Genomic DNA, 20,329 nt, shown 5'->3' with positions numbered 1-20,329 from the left:
AAAGAATCTGAGGCTAAGAGAGAGGTCAAGTGATCTATCTAAGACCATATTCCTGATAAATGTCTTGGGCAAGATTTGAACTTAAAATTTCCTGAGTCCAAGTCTAGTTCTCTATCTCTTGTGTCAACTAGCAGCTGCCACAAAATGATTCAATGTTATTGTTTTGGTTTAGGATCTCACTGTTCAATGACATTGGTTTACACTTACTGTACTTTGGGGATTTACATAATCAATCCCCAGAACTGTCATAGCCTTCACAATGGCCAGAATGGATTGTAGGGTGTTACTGTAAACAACAGCTTTGAACTCCATGCATTCTTGCTCTGTGTAGCCATTCTTGTGGATAATCCTGTAATTGAAACAGAGAAAAGCCCACAGTGAGTTGAATATTTGACTCTTTGGTAATACCAAATCATACCAGAAATAGTTTGTGGTTTGGGGCAAAAATCTCTGACTTTAAAGGATTTGACTAGGATGTTTGTGGTAGCTCTGGACCACTAAATTTCACTGGCACAGAGAATTCCTAAATATGGAAAAGTTCCTACTCCAGTGCAGATTGGCAACTGAGCTATACCTCAGAGTCAATGAGCATTGCTTGAGACGTTGCCAAATTAAGAGATTTGACCAGGTCACACAGTATGCATTAGAAACAAGACGACCTCGGTTCTTCTTCAAGCCTTGCTCTTTATGTTCTATCCTTGCTGACTTGTAACGCTAAGAATGTAATTCTGAAAGGGACTCCTTTCTATTCTTAAAATTAGTAAGGACCCACCCAAGAGCTTTATTTCTTTATGTGGCTTAGATCTATTTTTATATTTACTCTATCAGAAATGAAAATGTCTTAGTATTATTCTGAAAAAATGTTCTGTCCTTGTGGACCCCCTGAATTAGTCTTAGGACCCCTATGGGTCTCTGAACCACCCTTTAAGAAATAGTTTGATAAGCAATAGAAAGAACAAAAACAATCCAGAATGACAGCATAAAACATGAAATGAATCTGAATTACTTTATGCCTTCAGATTTGACTTCTTTATTTTTGCTATTTAAAATGGTTTAATTTTTTTTTTAATTTGTGACCTTGATTTTATCTTAATCAGGAAAAACTACTAAAAAAAAACTGCTTGGAGACCCTGGAATCCTCTCAGAATACACCATTTGTTTACGTGTGGCAAATCATGGACATTTTGCTTTGGAAAGTTCACTCCCTCTCAAGAGGATAATATCCAGATTCCAAAAACACGAACATATACAGTACCATGAAATTTTTAATAGAATATTGAATAATTTCTACAGGAAGTAGAGACAGTAACTAGGAAACGCATGCCTCTTCTGATCACTTAAGATACAGGGAAAAATAGGAAGGTCTGTTTTCTATTTTCAGTATTACATGATGTGTATTTCCAGTGGGAGGAAAAAAGCATCATTTTTGATTTAAGTAATTTTCCTGTGGTTGACTTTTTGTTATTCCTTAGTACAATTATTTTCCAGTATGTTTTTATTTGTGTTTTGCTTAATGTGTCTATTCCTTCCATTTAAACCATTGTTCAGAAAGAAACCAAATCATGTTTTACTAATAGGACTGAAGGGTTAGCTCATCTCTCTCTCTCTCTTTCTCTCTCTCTCTACCTACCTACAACTATATCTATCTATATCTATTTTGATAGATATGTCTTTTGAAAGGAAATTAGTTTACAAGAATTTATTGAAGTTTATTATATAATTACTTAGTAGTGATTCACAGATTTGGAGGAATAATTTTGAATAAAGTGGCATTTTAAAAAATCTGTTGAATATATTGAGATCTCCTGAGAGATGTTAGAGTTCAAAGTGTGACTATGCTGTAATTGTTTTGATTCTTTTTTACACAAATTGAATGACCTTGGCATGAGGAAAACTCTTCTTCTGAGAGGTGTGACTGAAGCAAATGATTAAAAAGGAGAAAGCCAAAGCAATGATTCAATTTCCCTAGGCTATAACAGATTTCTCTTTTTATAGAATAGGCTGTGAACATGGGTATTCCATAAAGAAATATTGTCAGTAAAAAAATAGAACTTGGTCATTCACTGTAAGCCAAACTACAAGAGTAAGAACAAATTCTCAAAGTAGAATGAATTTTGACTTATGGAAAAAGTGAATTATAGCATTGTCAAGGCTGAGACTCAGAGACTGCATAGCCTTAACCATACCTGGACAGCATTCCCAATAATAGTTAATTAGCCTTTGCCTGAAGACTTCCAGTGAGGGTGAATTCAATTTCTCCTAAAGCAACCCATTTATATATTTTGCCTTCTTTTTAAAGTTATTTCTTTCAATTAGCAAGCAATTATTTTCTCTCCCTCCCACGTACCTCTACAAACTATAAGAAGGAAAAAAACCCATACATAATAAGCATAGCCAAGCAAAATGAATTCCCACATTGACTAAAGAACTCAGCTGTGGTAAGGACTTACAATTGAACAAAAAACTGTTGTGACATCTTGAAAGTACTTGCAGAAATGAGCTATAATAGGCCAACACTTCATATTGTATTCCAAGAAAATGTCCACATGGAGTGTGTGTGTGTATGTATACATGCATATTAACATACATACCTATCCACATCATATACAACTTAAGAGGAGTAAGGATGAAATTTCCTTTTGGATCTGTAGATAGGGAAAGAACTCAATCCCATTTCACTTTTAGATGACTTTAATTTTGGGGAAATTTTTCCATACAAGAATCCTAAATCTTTCCACAGTTTCTACCCACTGGTTTTGTTCTGCCATCTAGGGTCAAATAGAATAATTATATTCCTTTTATAGAGTGTCTTTCAATACTAGAAGATCACTATCACATTGCCCCTACTTTATGCTAAATATTCTGAGTTCCTTCATCCATTTCTCAATCCACAAAGGAAACGAGGTCAATTAGACATGAACTCCTCTTGATGGAACCTTGCTGGCTCTTTCTAGTCACTTCTTATTTTTCTATATGTTCTCTGATCATCCATTTAATAATAAACTATAGAATTTTGTGAGGAATTAAATCTACTCAAACTCATATCTTTTTAACATGAAATGAAAAATAATTATACCTTCTTCCTATGATTCTGAAGTTCAGTTCTTCTAACCCAAATGAGGAATTTTACATTTATTCCTATTCCATTTTATAATGGAAGATGATATGTAGTGCTGGATAGAGAGCCAGTCTCAAAGTCAGGAAGACATAGGTTCAAATTCTACCTTTGATACATACTATGTGACCTTAAGAGGCAGGGAAACTAGACACCAAATTGCCAATATTTACTGAAATATTCAGAAAGCAAAGAAGTTCCAGAAAAAAAAAAACATTTATTTCTACTTCATTGTCTACAATAAAGCCTTTGACTATGTGTATCACAACAAATAGTGCTAAGAGATAGGAGCACCACATCTTCTTACTTGTCTCCTAAGGAATTTGTACGGAACCACTGATTGATTCAAGATGGGGAAAGAGGTATGACAAGGCTGTATGTTGTCACTTTATTTATTTAACTTGTATACAGAATACATAATGCAAAATACCAGATTGGATGAATCAAAAACAAGAATCAAGGTTGCCAGGAGAAATGTCAACAATCTTATATATGTAGACAATAGAACTCTGATGACAGAAAGAGAAGAAGAATTTAAAAACCTCTTGAGAAGGGTTATAGAAGAGAGTGTAAATACTGGCTTGATGCCTAATAAAAATAAGATTATGGCATCTGGTCACATTATTTCCTGCAAACAAAGGGAGAAGAAATGGAAGCAGTGTCAGATTTTATATTTATTATCTTATATTTAGGTTAAATCTCACTGCAGTCTGTGACTGTAGCCGTGAAATTAAAAGACAGTTGATTCTTAGAAAGAAGTCTATGGAAAATCTGGACAGCATGCTGAAAAGCAGAGATACTACCTTGCTGACAAAGGTCTGAATGTGTTCCCCCCCCCCCCCAGAAGCCATGGAAAGCTGTGAAAGTTGGACTATGAGGAAAGCCGAGGTCTGCAGAATTGACATTTTCAAATTGTGGAGCTGGAGAAGACTTTTGAGGATCCCTTGGATAGCAAGCAGATCAGATCAATCACTACTTAAAGAAATTAACTCTGACTATCATGGGAAGGACAAATGCTGAAGATGAACCTCAAATCCTTTGCTACATGATGAGAAGACAGGACTCATTGGAAAAGACAATATGCCAGGAAAAACTGAAGGCAAAAGGAAAAGGGGACGGCAGAGGATGAGTTGGATAGAGAGTGTTATGGAAGCAATGAATATGAGATTGGACAGATTTTGGGAGACAGTGGAGAATAGAAGGGCCTATTCTATGGTGCACAGAGTCATAAGGAGTCAGACACTACTGAGCAACTGAATGACAACAAATGTGACCCTAGAAAAGTGATTTAAACTAGGAGTGCCTCGGGCAAATCTGTCAAACTACAAGTTGCATAAGAGTTGTGGATTTATTTTGGTAGAGGGAGTTTCCTCACCAAAAAATTCTCTATTGCAATGTGCATACACACACATACAAACACATACACACACACAGAGCTAGATGGCAAAGTGCATCAGGTCTGATCTGGAGTCAGGAAGATTCCTCCTCCTGAGTTCACATCTGGCCTCAGATACTAGCTATGTGACCCTGGGCAAATAATTTCACCCTTTTTGCCTCAGTTGTCTCTTCTATAAAGGGAGCTGGGGAAGGATGAGGCAAGCCACTCCAGTATCTCTGCCAAAAAAAATAAAAAACCCAAATGGGTCACAGAATCAGACACAATTAAAAATGACTCAACGGCATCTATATCTACACACACACACACACACACACACACACACACACACACTCATTTTGTATAAAAGAATCACCATTGCAGCACAGAAGAAATTAGAGATAACTAGTATATGTAGCACCAGACCTGGAGTTAGGAAGATGTAAGTTCAAATCCGGCCTCAGACACTTAACTCGCTGCGTGATCTTGGGCAAATCACTTAATCTTGGTTTCAATTTCCTCAAATGTAAAATGGGATAATATCTACCACCTTCTAGGGTTGTCATGGAAACAAGTGATATAATATTCATAATTATCTATATACATATATTTTATACACATATACACATCCATGCAGGTTATATATGTAAATAAGTTGCATTCATGTTACATTCTCAGTTATTATATTTAACTTCCAGCTTTTTGCCATTTTTCATTTGGAATCCTTGAATCTAAGATCCAGGGCATTAACAACCTCTCACAGGGTTGTGCTATCTGGAAATTATGCCACCTGTGCCACTGCCAAATCACTGATAAAAATGCTAAATAGACCAATTGCTAAATAGTTCAGAGTCAAAAACAGGTATTTAGTGAATTTCATTTTCAGTCTCATTCTAAGTTGACAGCCATACATTAATGATTATCCTTGGACTCTGAGCAGTCAACCATTTCTTCAATTTTTTATCATCTGATTCAGAGCTCTCTATCTTGTACCCAAGAATATCATATGATGCTTTGTTAAAATCTAAGGATACAATTTTGACACAATTCTTCTGATTCATTCATCTAATAACCTTACCAAAAAGTAAAGAAAAAGAGGCCACTTGGGCCTGAACTGTTCTTGATTGTGCCACGAGGTCCCTTTCTAGTTACTTATTCCTTTTCTGTATGTTCATAACCATTCATAGAATTTGCCAGGAATCAAATTTCAGGTCACTAGCTTACATTTTTTTTAAAGCAATTGGGGTTAAGTAACTTGCTCAAGGTTACATGGCCAGGTGTTTCTGGGAGGGTGCTAAGTGTCTGAGCCCGGATTCGATCCCCAGATCATCCTGACATTGGGGCTAGGGCTCCTACTTGTTGTGCTACCTGGCCTCCCCGAGTAGCTTACATTTTCATACTTCATTCTGTTGCTTTAAAAAAATAGGACAACATCTGATTTCTCTAGTCTTCTGGTACTTCTTGCTCTTCATGATTTTTCAAATATCACTGACAACACTTGGTAATCATGTCGGGCAGGTCATTTGGTAACCTGGGATGTTACTCACCTGGGCCAGATGACTTTAAGTCACCAAAGTTCTAGGTTCTCTTTTGTTGTTGTTGCTTAGTCCTTTCAGTCTTGCCCAACACTTTCTGACCCAATTTGGGGTTTTTGTGGCAAGGATACTAGAATGGTTTGCCACTTCCTTCTCCAGCTGATTTTACAGGTGAGGAAACTAAGACAAACAGGATTAAGTGACTTGCCCAGAGTCACTGAGCTAGTAAGTATGTGAGGCCACATTTGACCTCAGGATGATGTTTTTCTGGCTCCAGGTCTGGCACTCTATCCACTGTGCCACCTACCTGCCCAGGTGATCTTTTACTATCTTTTTATTTACATTAAGACAGACCCCCACCAGGCATTTTTCCTCTACCCATTGTAGTTCTCAGTCATTTTCCTTGTTAGAGATAACAGGGGGAAAAGTGATCAAATCAGTTAACTTTCTCAGTTTACTCATCTGTAAAATTAGATGATCATGCAGGATGATTCTGAAGTCCCTTTTAGATCTATCTATAATCCTCTTGCCAAGTGTTGCAGTTCTGCTTTCTTCCTGGTATTCATTGTTTTTTTGTTGTTCAGTCATTTCAGTTGCGTGACCGTGTTTGGGGGTTTTCTTGGCAAAGATACTAAAGTGACTTTCCATTACTTTCCCCAGCTCATTTTACATATGAGGAGACTGAGGAAAACATGGTGACATGACTTATCCACTGTCACATAGGTAGTAAGTGTATGAGACCAGATTTGAACTCAGTTCTTCTTGGCTCCACCTATCCCCTGCACCACCTAGTTGCCCCAACCATTGTGAGTATTACACCCCAAATGCCTATTGTAGCAATAGTCCTATCTCTTCTTTGATTCCCCTCCTCTCCAGCCATCTTTGGTTTGTTCAGAATTGTGCTTGACATTTGCAGCTCATTTTAACCTTAAGACACTAGATACCATTTTAGACACTTCCATATCTCATCTATAAGTTCCCTGTGCATCCATATCCAACTCTTTAGAAATCTCCCATATTCCCCCTTTTCATTCTTTACAATTTCATCCTTTGGGAAATTCTGTAGAATGTTCATCTATAGTATGCAATTTTTCCTTTTTTGCACTGTTTTAACCTGCCATGCCAAAATTTAGGATACATATGAGACAATATCCAGCTTTCCTCTCCTTATCTATTTCAGATTAAATTTATACTTGTCAATGTCTCCAAAGAAATTTTCATCCCACCAATGAGTTGCTCCTTATTGCTGAGGATCATGTCCAGAATAATATCACCTTCACAAATTCTCCTTTCTTTTGAATGTTAAATTTACCATGAAAGCAAACCAAGAAAAGCCTTAGCTGTTCTGCTTTTGGAAGAGAGAGCTCCAGCAGATGTCTAGATCAGTAGATTTCCTACCTCTTTGACCATTCTTGTGGTCTATTTCCCAAACTCTTTGTGAATTTACTCCTTCATTTTCACCCCCAATTATCTGTAATAGATCCTGATGATAAGATCAATTTTGTTTCTGTCTCCATTCAGACACACCCAAATATTGAAGTTCGCCATTTTGGTTCCTAAATTTCCTCAGGTAAGTTTATCTTTTCAATGTGCAATGGTATTTTGTCCTTTCCTTTCTACTCACATAACTATCACCCTCATGCCTTTATGTCAGATCTATTGTAAACAAATCCTGATTGTTCTCTTTCTTTCTACTCTTTCCCTACTCTTATTCATCCTTACACAGAAGTCAAAGTAGTGTTTTAAAGAGTTGATCTGACTATGGCATTTCCAGGGGCTCTCTAGGATTCCTTGGATCAAAAATAAACTCCACTCTTTGTCAATTAAAGCTCTTCTCAAACTGACCTCAGTCTACCTTTGTGACCTTATTTCACTTTATAATCCTTTGGTCTTACCAAATTGACCTACTTACTATTCCTCACACACACAATATTCCATTTCCAGTCTCCCATAATGCCTTTGCATCAACTATTCTTGATGCCTGGAATGTTTTTCCTCCTCACTTCTACCTTTTATCAACTCATAGTTTATTTTAAGACTAAGCTCATTTTGCCTTCTCTATGAGGCCTTTCTTAATCTCTCTCCTCTAACTACTAATTCTTTCATTTTTTCTACCCCCCAATTACTGTGAATCCATTTTGTATTAATTTTATCTATATTTATAAATATACATATGCATTAATACATTCATACATATGTGTATGTATATATATATACATACAAACATACATGAATACATAAACATACATTCCTGATAGAATGTATGCTTCTTGAGGGGAAAAGAATGCTTCACTTTCGTGTTTGTATTCCCAGTGCCTGGAAGACACATGATACTTAATAAAGGCTTATTGACTGACTGGTTCTTAACCTATCATCTTTCTTTTTCTAAATGAGGCATGCCTTCCTAGAATTATATTCCTGACATAAATATGTCTTAGTCATGAGTCCCATCTCATTAAGTCATAGGAGTATCTGCAAAAATTTTCCTCCTAACATCAGTCTGTAGTTCACCATAATTGATACTCCTTGTGCATTGGTCACAGAGGAAAGGTGATAAAGAAGAAATATGTCATTTAAGGAGCAAAGCAGCACCAGTCTCTGGTCACAGAGATATAGTGTAATATGATGATTTTAAGAGATTGTCCTTAGTACTTTGTGACTTTGCAAGTTAAATTGCTGAATCCCACCAAAATAGAGATAGGCTCTAGGATCCACCTATGGCTTTAGAGAAACCGAGATTTTAATTTTGTCTGTTGCCTAGATAGTACCTCTGCAAATTTCTGCCAAATACTGAGATTGGTATTGTTTTAATTCAGGATCTGGTGAGATGATAGGCTGCTGTAACTCATAGTATATTGCAAATACTTCACATTAGGCTAAAGCTTTTTCAGACCTCTCTGGGGGCACATGATTGTTACAGCAAAAGGCATCCTATGTTTTAGGCCACTCTGCACTAGGTGACATGGACATAGGCTAGCTATAGCAAAATATATGCTGAAATCATGTTCTTTGTCATTGTGGTTGGACTGTATTGAAAAGGAAGAACAGTGTGGTTCATTGGAAAGAGTAATAGATTTGTATTCAGATGACTTGACTCTGTCATTTCCTGCTTATAAGACCAAGGACTAAGTAACTTCTCTCTAATCCAGTCTCCTCATATGTAAAGTGAGGGAGTTGGATTACTATACCTCCCCTTGAGACCTAAATTTCCTATGATTCTATGAAACCCAGTGCATGAAAGAAAAGTAATGTATTCAAAGCATGATTTAGTTGGCAGAAATTTACAGATGTACTGTCTAGGCAACAGACAAAATTAAAACTGTCAATTTCTAATGTCACTTTCATTCCACAAAAGCAGCATTGATATTAAAATGATATTCTGAAAAGATGGGACAGCTTTACAGTAATATTTATTGGAATGTGGGAAACTAATGACCACTTAAAAAGATTTATCAGAGCAAAGTGTCTTAACTGATAATAATAAATTACAACCACAATATTTCTGGACTTCATAGAAGTCAGTGCCCTGAGACATATAGTAACCCATTAAAAAAAAACCCACTCATTAAAATACTGGGTCAGCAGGGAGATGCAGTAATTTTAAATGAATTTGGGCAAAAATAGAACAATGTATTTCCATGAGCATTTATTCATGTCACAAATAGAAATTAAATCCTCTCCCTCTTCCCTTGCAACTATGAGCACACTATAAATCAGACAGGGATTGTGAGTTTCCTGTGAGATTGAAGTTGCATCTGTCCAAAGAAAAACACTAGATCAAGATCATTCAGTTTGTATTTGCTACTATCACAAAATCTGGCTTGCATTGACAGCCATATTAATCATATTAATGACCAATAATTGGATATAGCTGAAAACTATATGTCCAAAATAATAGATTAGCTCACATGATTTCCCTACTCAGCAGGCTTCCATATCCATTGATATAACACTTATCTTTCAAGATTGTATTCTGGCCACATATCTGCCAAGAGCTGCTCTTTGGCTACCAAAGATCATAGTTTATTTTTCCTCCTCAATGCTCATAATGAGTTTATTTGGTCCCACTCTTTTGTCATACATAATAATATTATGATGACAGTAGCCGACATTTAGAACACTCTTTGATTATAAGAATATTTATATAATAATAACAATAATGGCAGATGGCTGAATTTTTAATCACTCCCTTTCATGGTCTCTGTATTTCAGCCGGACAAATGATTTTCTCTTTATTTTTTTGTCTACTCTCTCCTACATATAGAAGTGTTTTTGTTCATGCTGCCCACCATGGTTAGAATGAACTCTTCCTCTCTGCTCATCAACAAAACAAAACCAAAGCGAAGCAAAACAAAACACCCTTTTCTAGGTCTAAATCAGGCACTACTACCTGATGTCTTCCATCACTTCATCACAAAGATGGAAATGATCCTTCCTTTGTCAAATTTCTCACAGCACTTTGCTCACTATCTTTTGTATCCTTATTTGTATACTTCTGCTTTCTCATATATTAGGAAAGATTCTTGAGAGCAAAGGCAACTACTTTTGTTCCTCTGCTGTTAATCACTGTGCTTTGTCAATAAGCCGATATTTGTTGAATTGAATCATTACAAAATATTATGACTTCTGTATTGGTTTTCTTTCACAATAATTCCACAAGGAAAGTTGTATAAATATTTTCACCTCCATTTTACATGTAAAGAAACTGAGGTTTAGAGAGATTAACTGCCCTGCCACACTGCTAGTAAGTTAATGTCTTCTTTTTTTACTCCAAACTCAAGGTTCCTTTGACCTGTTTTGCACTGTTGGTTAAATGTTTATGTATATTTAGGTGTTCTATGCATACATACATACATAAACATGTGTGTACATACACACATAGACATGTATGCATACGGATACATACATACATGCATACATACCTACATACATATATAATCTCCTCAATTAAACTGTAAGTGCCTTCAAGTCTAAAAGTTGTCTGGCATCTTCTTTTTATGCTCCATAAAATGGAGAATAGTGCTTTATACACAGGAGATATTCCATAAAATATTTGTAGATTCACCGATTGAACAAGGTAATTAAAAGTAAGGATTTAGGGGTGGCTAGGTGGCACAGTGAATAGAGCACTGGCCCTGGAATCAGGAGGACCTGAGTTCAAATCTGGTCTCAGACACTTAACATTTACTAGCTGTGTGACTTTGAACAAGTCACTTAACCCCAATTGCCCTGCCTTCCCCTCTCTAAAAAAAAAATTTAGTGAGGGTTTATTTGTAAACACAAAGAAGGGAGAATCTTTCTTAATTTTAAGAAATCCACCTCATCTCAATTCTAAACCCATTCACCTTTCTTTTAAAATCTGTCCTAGGTCATCTCTGTAATATCTTTGGACCTGGTTTCCTCCTTTCTAAACACTGTTACCACCCTCCGATATGTACTGATTATTTCTCATCTGAATAACTATCAAAGCCCTTTAAAAGAAATTATCTCTTCTCCTCTTCCTGATGTAATCCATTGTTCTGCTGTAATAATATTCTTCCAAATATGCAGATCAGGTTGTGTCACTATAATGTTCAAAAATTTTTAGTGGCTCTCTATTACATACTAAGTAAAGTTAAACACTTTTGCTACTTTTTCCCTCCCTCCCTTTTATCATCTCTTGTTACTCAATTCCTCATGCTTTGCTCTCCAGTCAGACTAGCAACTCTTTGCCTTTTCTCTCCTCCACAAACCCAAAACAAGTAAAACCAAAAATGTACAATGTTTTTCTTTCCATTTTCATCCCTTTGCAAAAAAGATTCCCTAGGCCTTGTATGTGCGCCATCTCTGGCTTTGCTTGTTGAATTCCTACCCACACTTTAAAGGTTGACTCAGATGGTACCTTTTCCCTGATTCCCTTGAATTGCAAATATAGTTATTTCCTTCTCTGAATTGAAGCTTAAAAAAGAAGAATTTCCATCATTTTTACATAATAGTCATTTTTCTATGTGATCCAATGGAGGGAAGTTATATCTGGATTCAGACAGACCTGGGTTCAAAGTCCAGCCTTATACACTTACAAGCTATGTGACCTTAAATAAGTCATTTAACCTCTATTGGCTTTAGTTTCCTCCTCTATAAAATGGACATATGAGTTATACATAATACCCCCAGGTGCATGAGTATCAAATGAGATAATATTGGTACAATGCTTTGCAAACCTTTAAGAACTGGATTAATGCTAGATGCATTATTTGGTATTATAATTTTCCTTATTATTATTATTGTATACAACTCAACTCCTCTTCCCCATATCAAAGAAAAAAAACAGTTAAGTAAAACTAAGCAGCATAGCCAGTTTGACAGTATATACAATATGCCACACCCTAAATCCCCAACTTTGCAATGAAATACTCTCTACTTTGTTGTGTAACTCTCATCTGCATTTATAATATAGGAGAGTCAGTATTATGATGTACTGTAAAGAGATTTGAATTTGACACCCTGGGACCTCAGCTTGAATCCATTGCTTAACTTCTCTTGCCCTCAGATTCCTCATCTAAAAAAAGTTCCTTATGATACTAAAGCTATTATCTTAATATTATATATTACTATGACTTGATAACATTCCCCTGCTGGAAATTAAACCTGAGATGAAGATTGATCAGAGGTGGATGGGTGGTTCCAGAGATATGCTGCTGGACCTAGAATTAGGGAGAATTCAGTATGAGTTCTGCTTCAGACATTGACTAGCTGTGATCAAGGACTGTCAGTCAATATCTCTCAGACTTGGCTTCATTATCTGTAAAATGGGCATGATAACACTACCTACTTCACGGGGTTATTGTGGAAAAGTGAGATAACAAATGCAAATTACTTTGTAACCTTGCAAGTGAAATAAAATAATAATTATTAACATAACACCTTATTACAAATTTGCATATCACCTCAGCTGAACCATCAGGCTTGTACCCAGATAGCATTCCACAAATATTTACTCCTATTGGTCTCTCTCTCTCTCTTTTTTTTAAAGAATCATTACTTATCCATTATGTTTGTGACAGCATAGGATCAGCACTTTTGGTAAAGGAACTAGAAAAGTTTCTGCTACAGCCCAAAACAACATGAAACAACAAAAAACCAATTTCTAGTTTAGTACCTATTTTTTCTCTACCTCTTTATCTTTTTTTAAAACTTTTTGGAGGGCAATTTGGGGTTAAATGACTTGCCCAAGGTCACACAGCTAGTTTTTGTGTTAATGGTCTGAGGCTGGATTTGAATTCAGGTCCTCCTGACTCCAGGGCCAGTGCTCTAATCACTGAGCCACCTAACCAGCCCTACCTCTTTACCTTTACCAACAATCAAAGATGTGCAGAGGCTGCTCTAAGAGAGGCAGGTACTTACTTCATCTGTTTGACAATTGTGCTTTTTCCAGATTCTCCAGCACCTGAAAAAAGACCAGACCATTCATGGTTAATTTGGAAATGCAGATGCCTATATTAAAAGCTATCGTTATCCCTTCTTCAGCTAAAAGGCAAAAATAATCTTCTTTTTAATTTGATGAACGTATTCTAGTATTTATAAAGAAGGTTCACTTCTACAAGTTTGAAGATTTTCCTTATATTTTCTCTCCCTGATGTTAGAGAAGAGATTTTGCCCCTCTTCTGTTCTCCATTGTTGCTGTTCAATTGTTTCAGTTGTGTCCGACCTCTCTGTGACCTCATTTGTGATTTTCTTGGCGAAGATATTGGAGTGGTTTGTCATTTTCTTCTCTAGCTCATTACACAAACGAGGAAACTGAAGCAAACAACGTTAAGGGTCACACAGCTACTAAGTATTTCTGAGGCTAGATTTGAATTCAGGTCTTCCTGACTCTAAGTCTGGCACTCTATCCACTGTACCACCTAGCAGCCTCAAAACATATTACAGGGTAAAAAAAAAAAAAAAACAAAAAACACACCCCCCCCCACACACACACAAAATCACCTCCTTGACCCAAGACAATTGCCATTGAAAAAAGTGTGTTACTTTTTCAATATCAAATAAATGGTGAATCAAAATTCTTCTTCCAGCTGCTTTAGAATAAGTGGAGCAAAAATTTCAAGTGTGATTCAAGTCTACCCTAAGGGAAAAATTAATTTCCTGAAAAAATAGGAGAGGAGCTTTATCTGTCTTCTTGATTTTAACCCACAGCCTATCCCAAATTCTAATTTCATTGTCTGTATTTGTTAATGTATGAGGAAATGTTCTTGTGATGCCTGCATACGCTATTAAGTATCTGCTTACATATGCTATTAAGTAATTCTGGATAACAACATGTTGGAGAGAGATTGCCGGAAGGTGGGCTCCAAAATATCCATTATAACTCAAGAAAGGAACCCAAAATTCACTTGCAGATCATATCTTGGTTTGTTGATTCACATGTAGAAGCTTTACCATGAAGAAAATTCAACAAAATGTCAGTAGGAGATCAATGAATGAAAATGGTTCTTTACTCTCATACAGACTCAAGGTCTGTCTGTGCCTAGTTTGCTGTATGAAGTTCTGTTTGTCATTTATTAATATAAAATGTAGAACAAACTGTTTTCAAAGGAACAATTGCAATTTTTGAAAAACCATGTGAAATATTGCTCTAACTCACTAATAACAAGGGAAATAGCTATTAAGATAACTCATACATTTCACACATAGCCAATAAACTAGCAAAGATGACATAAAATAGAAATATAGTAGGAAAGGTAGTAGAGAGTTAAGCATGCAAATGCATTATTGGTAGAATGGTGAAATGACCCAACCATTCTGTAAAATAATTCATAATTATGCTCAGAAACTATCTTTAGTATCGATATCTGGGGACCGAGAAATCCACCTTCTAGACACCAGCTATGTAATTGAAAAAATGAAAAGTCCCTTATATACCAAAATACTGAGCTGTACTTTTGGAATAGCAAAGAATTACAAAGTAGAGGTCCTTCAAATGGGGAACAGTTGACCAAACAACAGCAAATAGATGTAATGTAATATTACTGTACTATAAGAAACGATGAATGTCATGAATATAGAGAAGCACGAAAAGAGTATGTGAAATGATGCAAAATGATATTAGCAGAACTGGGAAAACATCCTGCCTGGGGACAACAATGTAGTTTACAACCTACAAATGAAAAAAAACTCAAATGCTGCAAGATTATGACTATTTGGCACCCTGCCTTCTTTACGGAGATGGAAGACTGTGAGTGTAGAAGACTGCCATTAACTTCACATAAATTTAATGTATTGCTTAATTTTACTAAATTTATTTCCCTCTTATTTTTGTCAGAAGAGATGGATTTCTGAATGGGGGAGAGGTTTATTGTAAAAAAAAAGATATTATAAAAAATGAAAAGATGTTAATAAGATTTTTCTCCAAAGAAAACAAAATTCTCACATACATCCAGATATTCTTATCAGTCCTTTTTTTTTGGTAGTGAAGAACTGGAAACAAAGTACCCAGTTTAGTGGGTGGTTTCTCCAAAGAAAACAAAATTCTCACATACATCCAGATATTCTTATCAGTCCTTTTTTTTGGTAGTGAAGAACTGGAAACAAAGTACCCAGTTTAGTGGGTGGCTAAATAAATTGAAGTACATGCATATAATTAAAATTACTATTTCAAAAGAACCAAATAGTAAGAATAAAAAGAAGTATGGAAAGATTTATAAAGACTGATGTAGAGTGAAGGAAGCAGAGTCATGAAAATAATATACTTTAAAACTATATAAACTTAAATACAAAAACAAGTATAAGAAACAACATCATGTAGTTATTATGACGAAGCTTGGAATTGGAGAATTGAGAAAAAAGTCACCCTGTAATGTTTAATGGTTGCATGGAATGGGACATCAGAGTCTTAAAAGAATCAACATTGTGGGCAGCCCAGAAAACCAACAGGTGGATACTAAGTGAATATTTTATTTTGTTCAAAAGTCTGCTCAACGATAACCTTTTATGTGAAGCTTTTCCAGATCCTCTCAGCAGTCTGTTGTTCTGTCATTTCAGGCATGTCCAACTCTTCATGATACTATTAGAGGTTTTCTTGTCTAAGACACTGAAGTGGTTTGCCATTTCTTTTCTCACTTCATTTTACAGATGAGGAAACTGAGGCAAACAGGGTGTGAAGTGACTTGTCCAGGGTCACGTAGTTAGTAAGTATCTGAGGTCAGATTTGAACTCAGAAAGATCAGTCTTTCTGACTTCAAGCCTGGCATTCTATCCACTGTGACACTAGCTGCCCATGAACTCTCTATCCCTTCCTATAAATTTAGCATGTATTTATTTTGTGTGTATGTGTATACATAAAAACACACATATATGTGTGTGCCATATTTCACCACATAATCATTGTCGATTTTATGCCAGATTTGTTTTTGTAAAAAAGAAAAGTGGGGTGCAACCATTATATGAAACTTTTTTAAAAGTGCTGCCATTACTTAAAAATCATTTATTATTAACTGTCTTTGTTGCAAGATTAGGATGCACAGAATACTTGTGAATATATGCTAAAATTGGGAAGATGCAAGTCTTACTATGTCACATGACTTACTCATGGCAACTTTTCCTGCCCACCTGCTCTCCTCGTGCCTACGGCTCTTCATTGGGTTGAATGACAATACCATTACTACTGCAGTGCACTAAACAAACCATCGAAGTCAGCTTTCCAAAATATACTGACAATACAAGTGTTCTGAGAATTTGTTGCTTGCAGCTCATAGTGCATCAGAGATAAATGCATATCCATATGTCCCTGGTGAAGACATTGCTGCTCTGTTTACCTTTTAAGCGACTTTATGAACAGAATTGCACCATGCAATTATTATGCAATGAAAGGTTATAAACCAATTTTTGGACTGAAAAAATAGGATGCAATGATAGTGTGGTGGTGATGCTTATGCAGTGAAATACATTATATGTAAATCTGTGTGTATGTGTGTACATGTATATGTATGTATATGTATATATTTGGCACAAAGTAGTCAATTAATACAAATTTTGTTATTCTGACTATATTCCCTCCTGTTAAAATCAGAAGAGTTGAACTAGAGTGACTCCAAAGTTGGTTACAAATCTAAATTTATGATCCTGTGGTTTACAAGAAGATGTTATAAAGCCTTTCACAGTGTGAGAAGATTTACTTGGGTTGTGATTCCTTTGCAGATAACTCCACAATCAGTGTGATCACAGACATTAAAGTATTACATTAAATGGTAATTCAATGAAGACATAATGAACACATTTTTTGCAAGGAGCTGTGCCAGGACCCAGGGGGTAACAAAATCAAAGTAGGGCATGGAGGAGCTAATTTACTAAGAAAGTACATTATAAGGTACTCTATGTTTTATTATGAGGTACTGTGATGAAGAGAAGCTAAGGGATTTGCCCATGGTCATTTGGGACATTTCAGACTAGATGTCCCAGAGACATTTCAAAATCAACAGATCCAAAATTGAACTGCTTCATTATCTTTCCTCCTCATACCTCCACTTCTTTCAGAATTCCCTCTTTTTTATCAAAGGGAACACTATCCTTCCAGTCTCCCAGGTTATTAACCTTGGGGTTGTTCCCTATGCACTCGCAAATTTATTCAGTTGCCAAATCTTGCCATTTCATCATTTACAATTATTAGACAATTCTCCAGTTACAACTTGCCACTTCAGGTCAGGAGGTTCTTGGCATATTGCCCCAAGATTGTTGCAACAACCTTCTGATTGATGTATCTTTCTCAAGCCTTTACCACCATGGTCCATCCTACACATCATTGCTGAAGTGATTTTCCATAAGTACAGCTCTCACCAGGTGACTCCCCTACTCAGTAGACTCAAGTGGCTTCCTATGGCTTCTCAAATAAAATACAATTCCTCTGCTTAACTTAAACGCAACATGACTCCTACCTAGGTTTTCCAGCCTCAATGGATATTATCCTTCCTTCCACACTGCAAAATTACTCTTCCTTCCAAACTATGCAATCAAACCAAATTGCCCTCACGGTCCCCAAGTGCCTGTAATGCTCTCCTTCCTTAACCTCTATCCCTCTGTATCTTGAAGACACAGCTTAATCAACATGTTTTACTTATTTACTTATTGCTAGTGCTCTCTCACCCAAACTACTTTGCATTAATTACTCTACATATTTGTATTTACTAACTTGATATTTATACTTTTCTTATTTAAATACATATTTAGTATGTCCTCCATGAGAATGCCAGGCAATAAACATTTGTTACGCGTCTATTATTTGCCAGGTACAGAATGTAAAGTCTTTGTAAGTATAGATTTGTTTTATTCTTTGTGCTTGTATGTCTGGTGCTAAGTGCAGTATCTGGCATATGGTAAATACCAAATAAGCACTTGCTGATGGATTAATTGATTGATAACCACATCAGGAACTGGATTCAAACCTAGGTGTCTTGATTTCAGATTCAGATTACACTTCACTACCTCATATGCTAAAAATGTTGTCTGTGGTGGAATTGACAGGATTCTGTGGTTGATTGGATGAGTGAGTTGGAGAAGTAATATAGAGAAATGGCTGAAGATGATTGCATAAGTGACTAAGAGAAGGGCTATATGGAAATAAGGACAAAGAAATTAGGAATGTAACAGAATTGTGGGGAATAGTGATTAGTTCCATTTGTGACATGTTGATCTTGAAAGGCTAATGGAACAACTAGGTGGAGAAATTTAGCAGGCAATTTATGATAGTATATAGTAGGAAGAATATTAGATATGGATGGAGCATAGATGTAGAGAAATCATCTTCGTGGAGGCAATGGTGAAGACATAAGCAGATGAGTTCACTGGAGGAGGAATGGTAGAGAGAAAAGAATGAGGGATACCTAGGGTTAGAGCCTTGAGGAAAGCTTCTTTTAGAAAGAATGAGTCAGAGGAGAACTGGGGACTATGGAAAAAGGCAAGGTGATTCTGAAAGACTTTAGTCCCATGACTACTCAGCTCAACTAGTCCGAGTTCTGTTCTGGAGTATTCTAGAAGTGAATTCTGAATTCTCTCCCTTCTTCTAAGCTGCAGTTTTGCTCATAAATGTTGTCATTTGAAACACTTTGGAGAGTAAGAGGGATTGCTCTAACAGAGAGACCATTACTCTTCTGGTGAGGTCTTGACAATCAGGCCTTTACTGTGAGATGGACTCTTTGCAGGTTGACTTCTGTAGTGAGAAAAATTGAAGGCAACTAGGTGGCACCATAATTCATAAAGTGACAGACCTGGAGTCAGGATCACTCATCCACTTGAAGTCAAAGCTACTCTCTGACACTTCCTAGCTGTGTGACCCTGGGCAAGTCACTTACCCCCTTTGCTTCAGTTGCCCATCTGTAAAATGAGCTGGAGAAGGAAATGGCAAACCACTCCATTATCTGTTGCCACAAAAACCCCTACTGGGGTCATGAAGTCAGATAGGACTGAAAAACAATTTAACAACCACAAAGTAAGAACTAATTTGGCCCATTTCTTCTATAAAATGGGAGAAGACTAACTGGTCTTTAAAGATATTTCCCAACTCTAAATCTAGCTTCCTAGTATACTAATTGTGTAAGATGATTTCTGATAGTCTTAAATTAGATTCTAATGCGCCATTTAGAAAAATATCAAGGAAGAGAACCCATATCTTTTGGTAAAATTTTATAGGTATTTATTAATTTATTTATGGCTGATGGAAGTGAGCTGGATTCTCAATTTATGATATCATCTGAATAGGGAACCTCTGGTGTATTATAAATTATTAATTTATATGTAACTTGTTGTCTTAGAGAATTGGCTGGGATATTGAGAGGTTAATTGACTTGTCACACACTCAGTATGTGAGAAGCAGAAATATGAAATAAAGTCTTCCTTACTTTAAGTTTCGTGACCTATCATGTGATTATTTTTCTCAAAGGAAAGAATATCAAGGCCTCTACAAAATTCCAGTTTATTCTATCGATTATTTAAGAGGAATTAAGTAAATATACATGTTGCTAGAAAAATTAAGAATTTCAGGCATATGATGGTCCCCCACAAATTTAGATGTGACCGTTCAGTTTTGGTAAACTTTAGTTAAAGCAATGATTTTGACTAGCAAGATTTATGTGTTCAACTAAATTCAGGTGCATTGAGAAATCCTCACTTTAACTCAGAATCTTAACTTACCAATATTATAAAAGTAATTAAAAACAATAATAACTTGTCTCAATTTTGTAGAAGATGTGATTTTAGGAAAAACTAAGGGTTTTTTTAAGTGGTTGATTTTTTTTCAAAATGATTGAATATAAGAATTTTCTTAAACAATTTTACTTT

The 20,329-nt window shown here is 36.0% G+C and overlaps 1 protein-coding gene across 2 annotated transcripts in view; it reads right to left on the bottom strand.

The window, feature by feature from the left end:
• Positions 1-20,329, bottom strand: part of LOC138175880 (guanine nucleotide-binding protein G(t) subunit alpha-3) — a 125,278-nt gene that overhangs the window by 41,539 nt on the left and 63,410 nt on the right. The window contains exons 1-3 of one of the 2 annotated variants that reach the window (XM_069106522.1): positions 14,033-14,133; positions 13,409-13,451; positions 208-349 (exon numbers count right to left, since the gene is read on the bottom strand). In XM_069106522.1, the coding sequence (XP_068962623.1) occupies positions 208-349; positions 13,409-13,413 (147 nt within the window). In that variant the 5' untranslated portion in view covers positions 13,414-13,451; positions 14,033-14,133. Of the gene's footprint in view, positions 1-207; positions 350-13,408; positions 13,452-14,032; positions 14,134-20,329 lie in introns of those variants that run through there. The other variant, XM_069106523.1, reaches the window with a different exon arrangement.

This window comes from Petaurus breviceps, unplaced genomic scaffold (genome assembly GCF_028583685.1).
Source record: "Petaurus breviceps papuanus isolate PSGF00001 unplaced genomic scaffold, PetGlider_PUasm1.0 79, whole genome shotgun sequence".
NCBI lineage: Eukaryota > Metazoa > Chordata > Mammalia > Diprotodontia > Petauridae > Petaurus > Petaurus breviceps.
The sequence above is the reverse complement of the archived record's forward strand: the minus strand, read 5'-3'. Positions and strand labels throughout refer to the sequence as shown.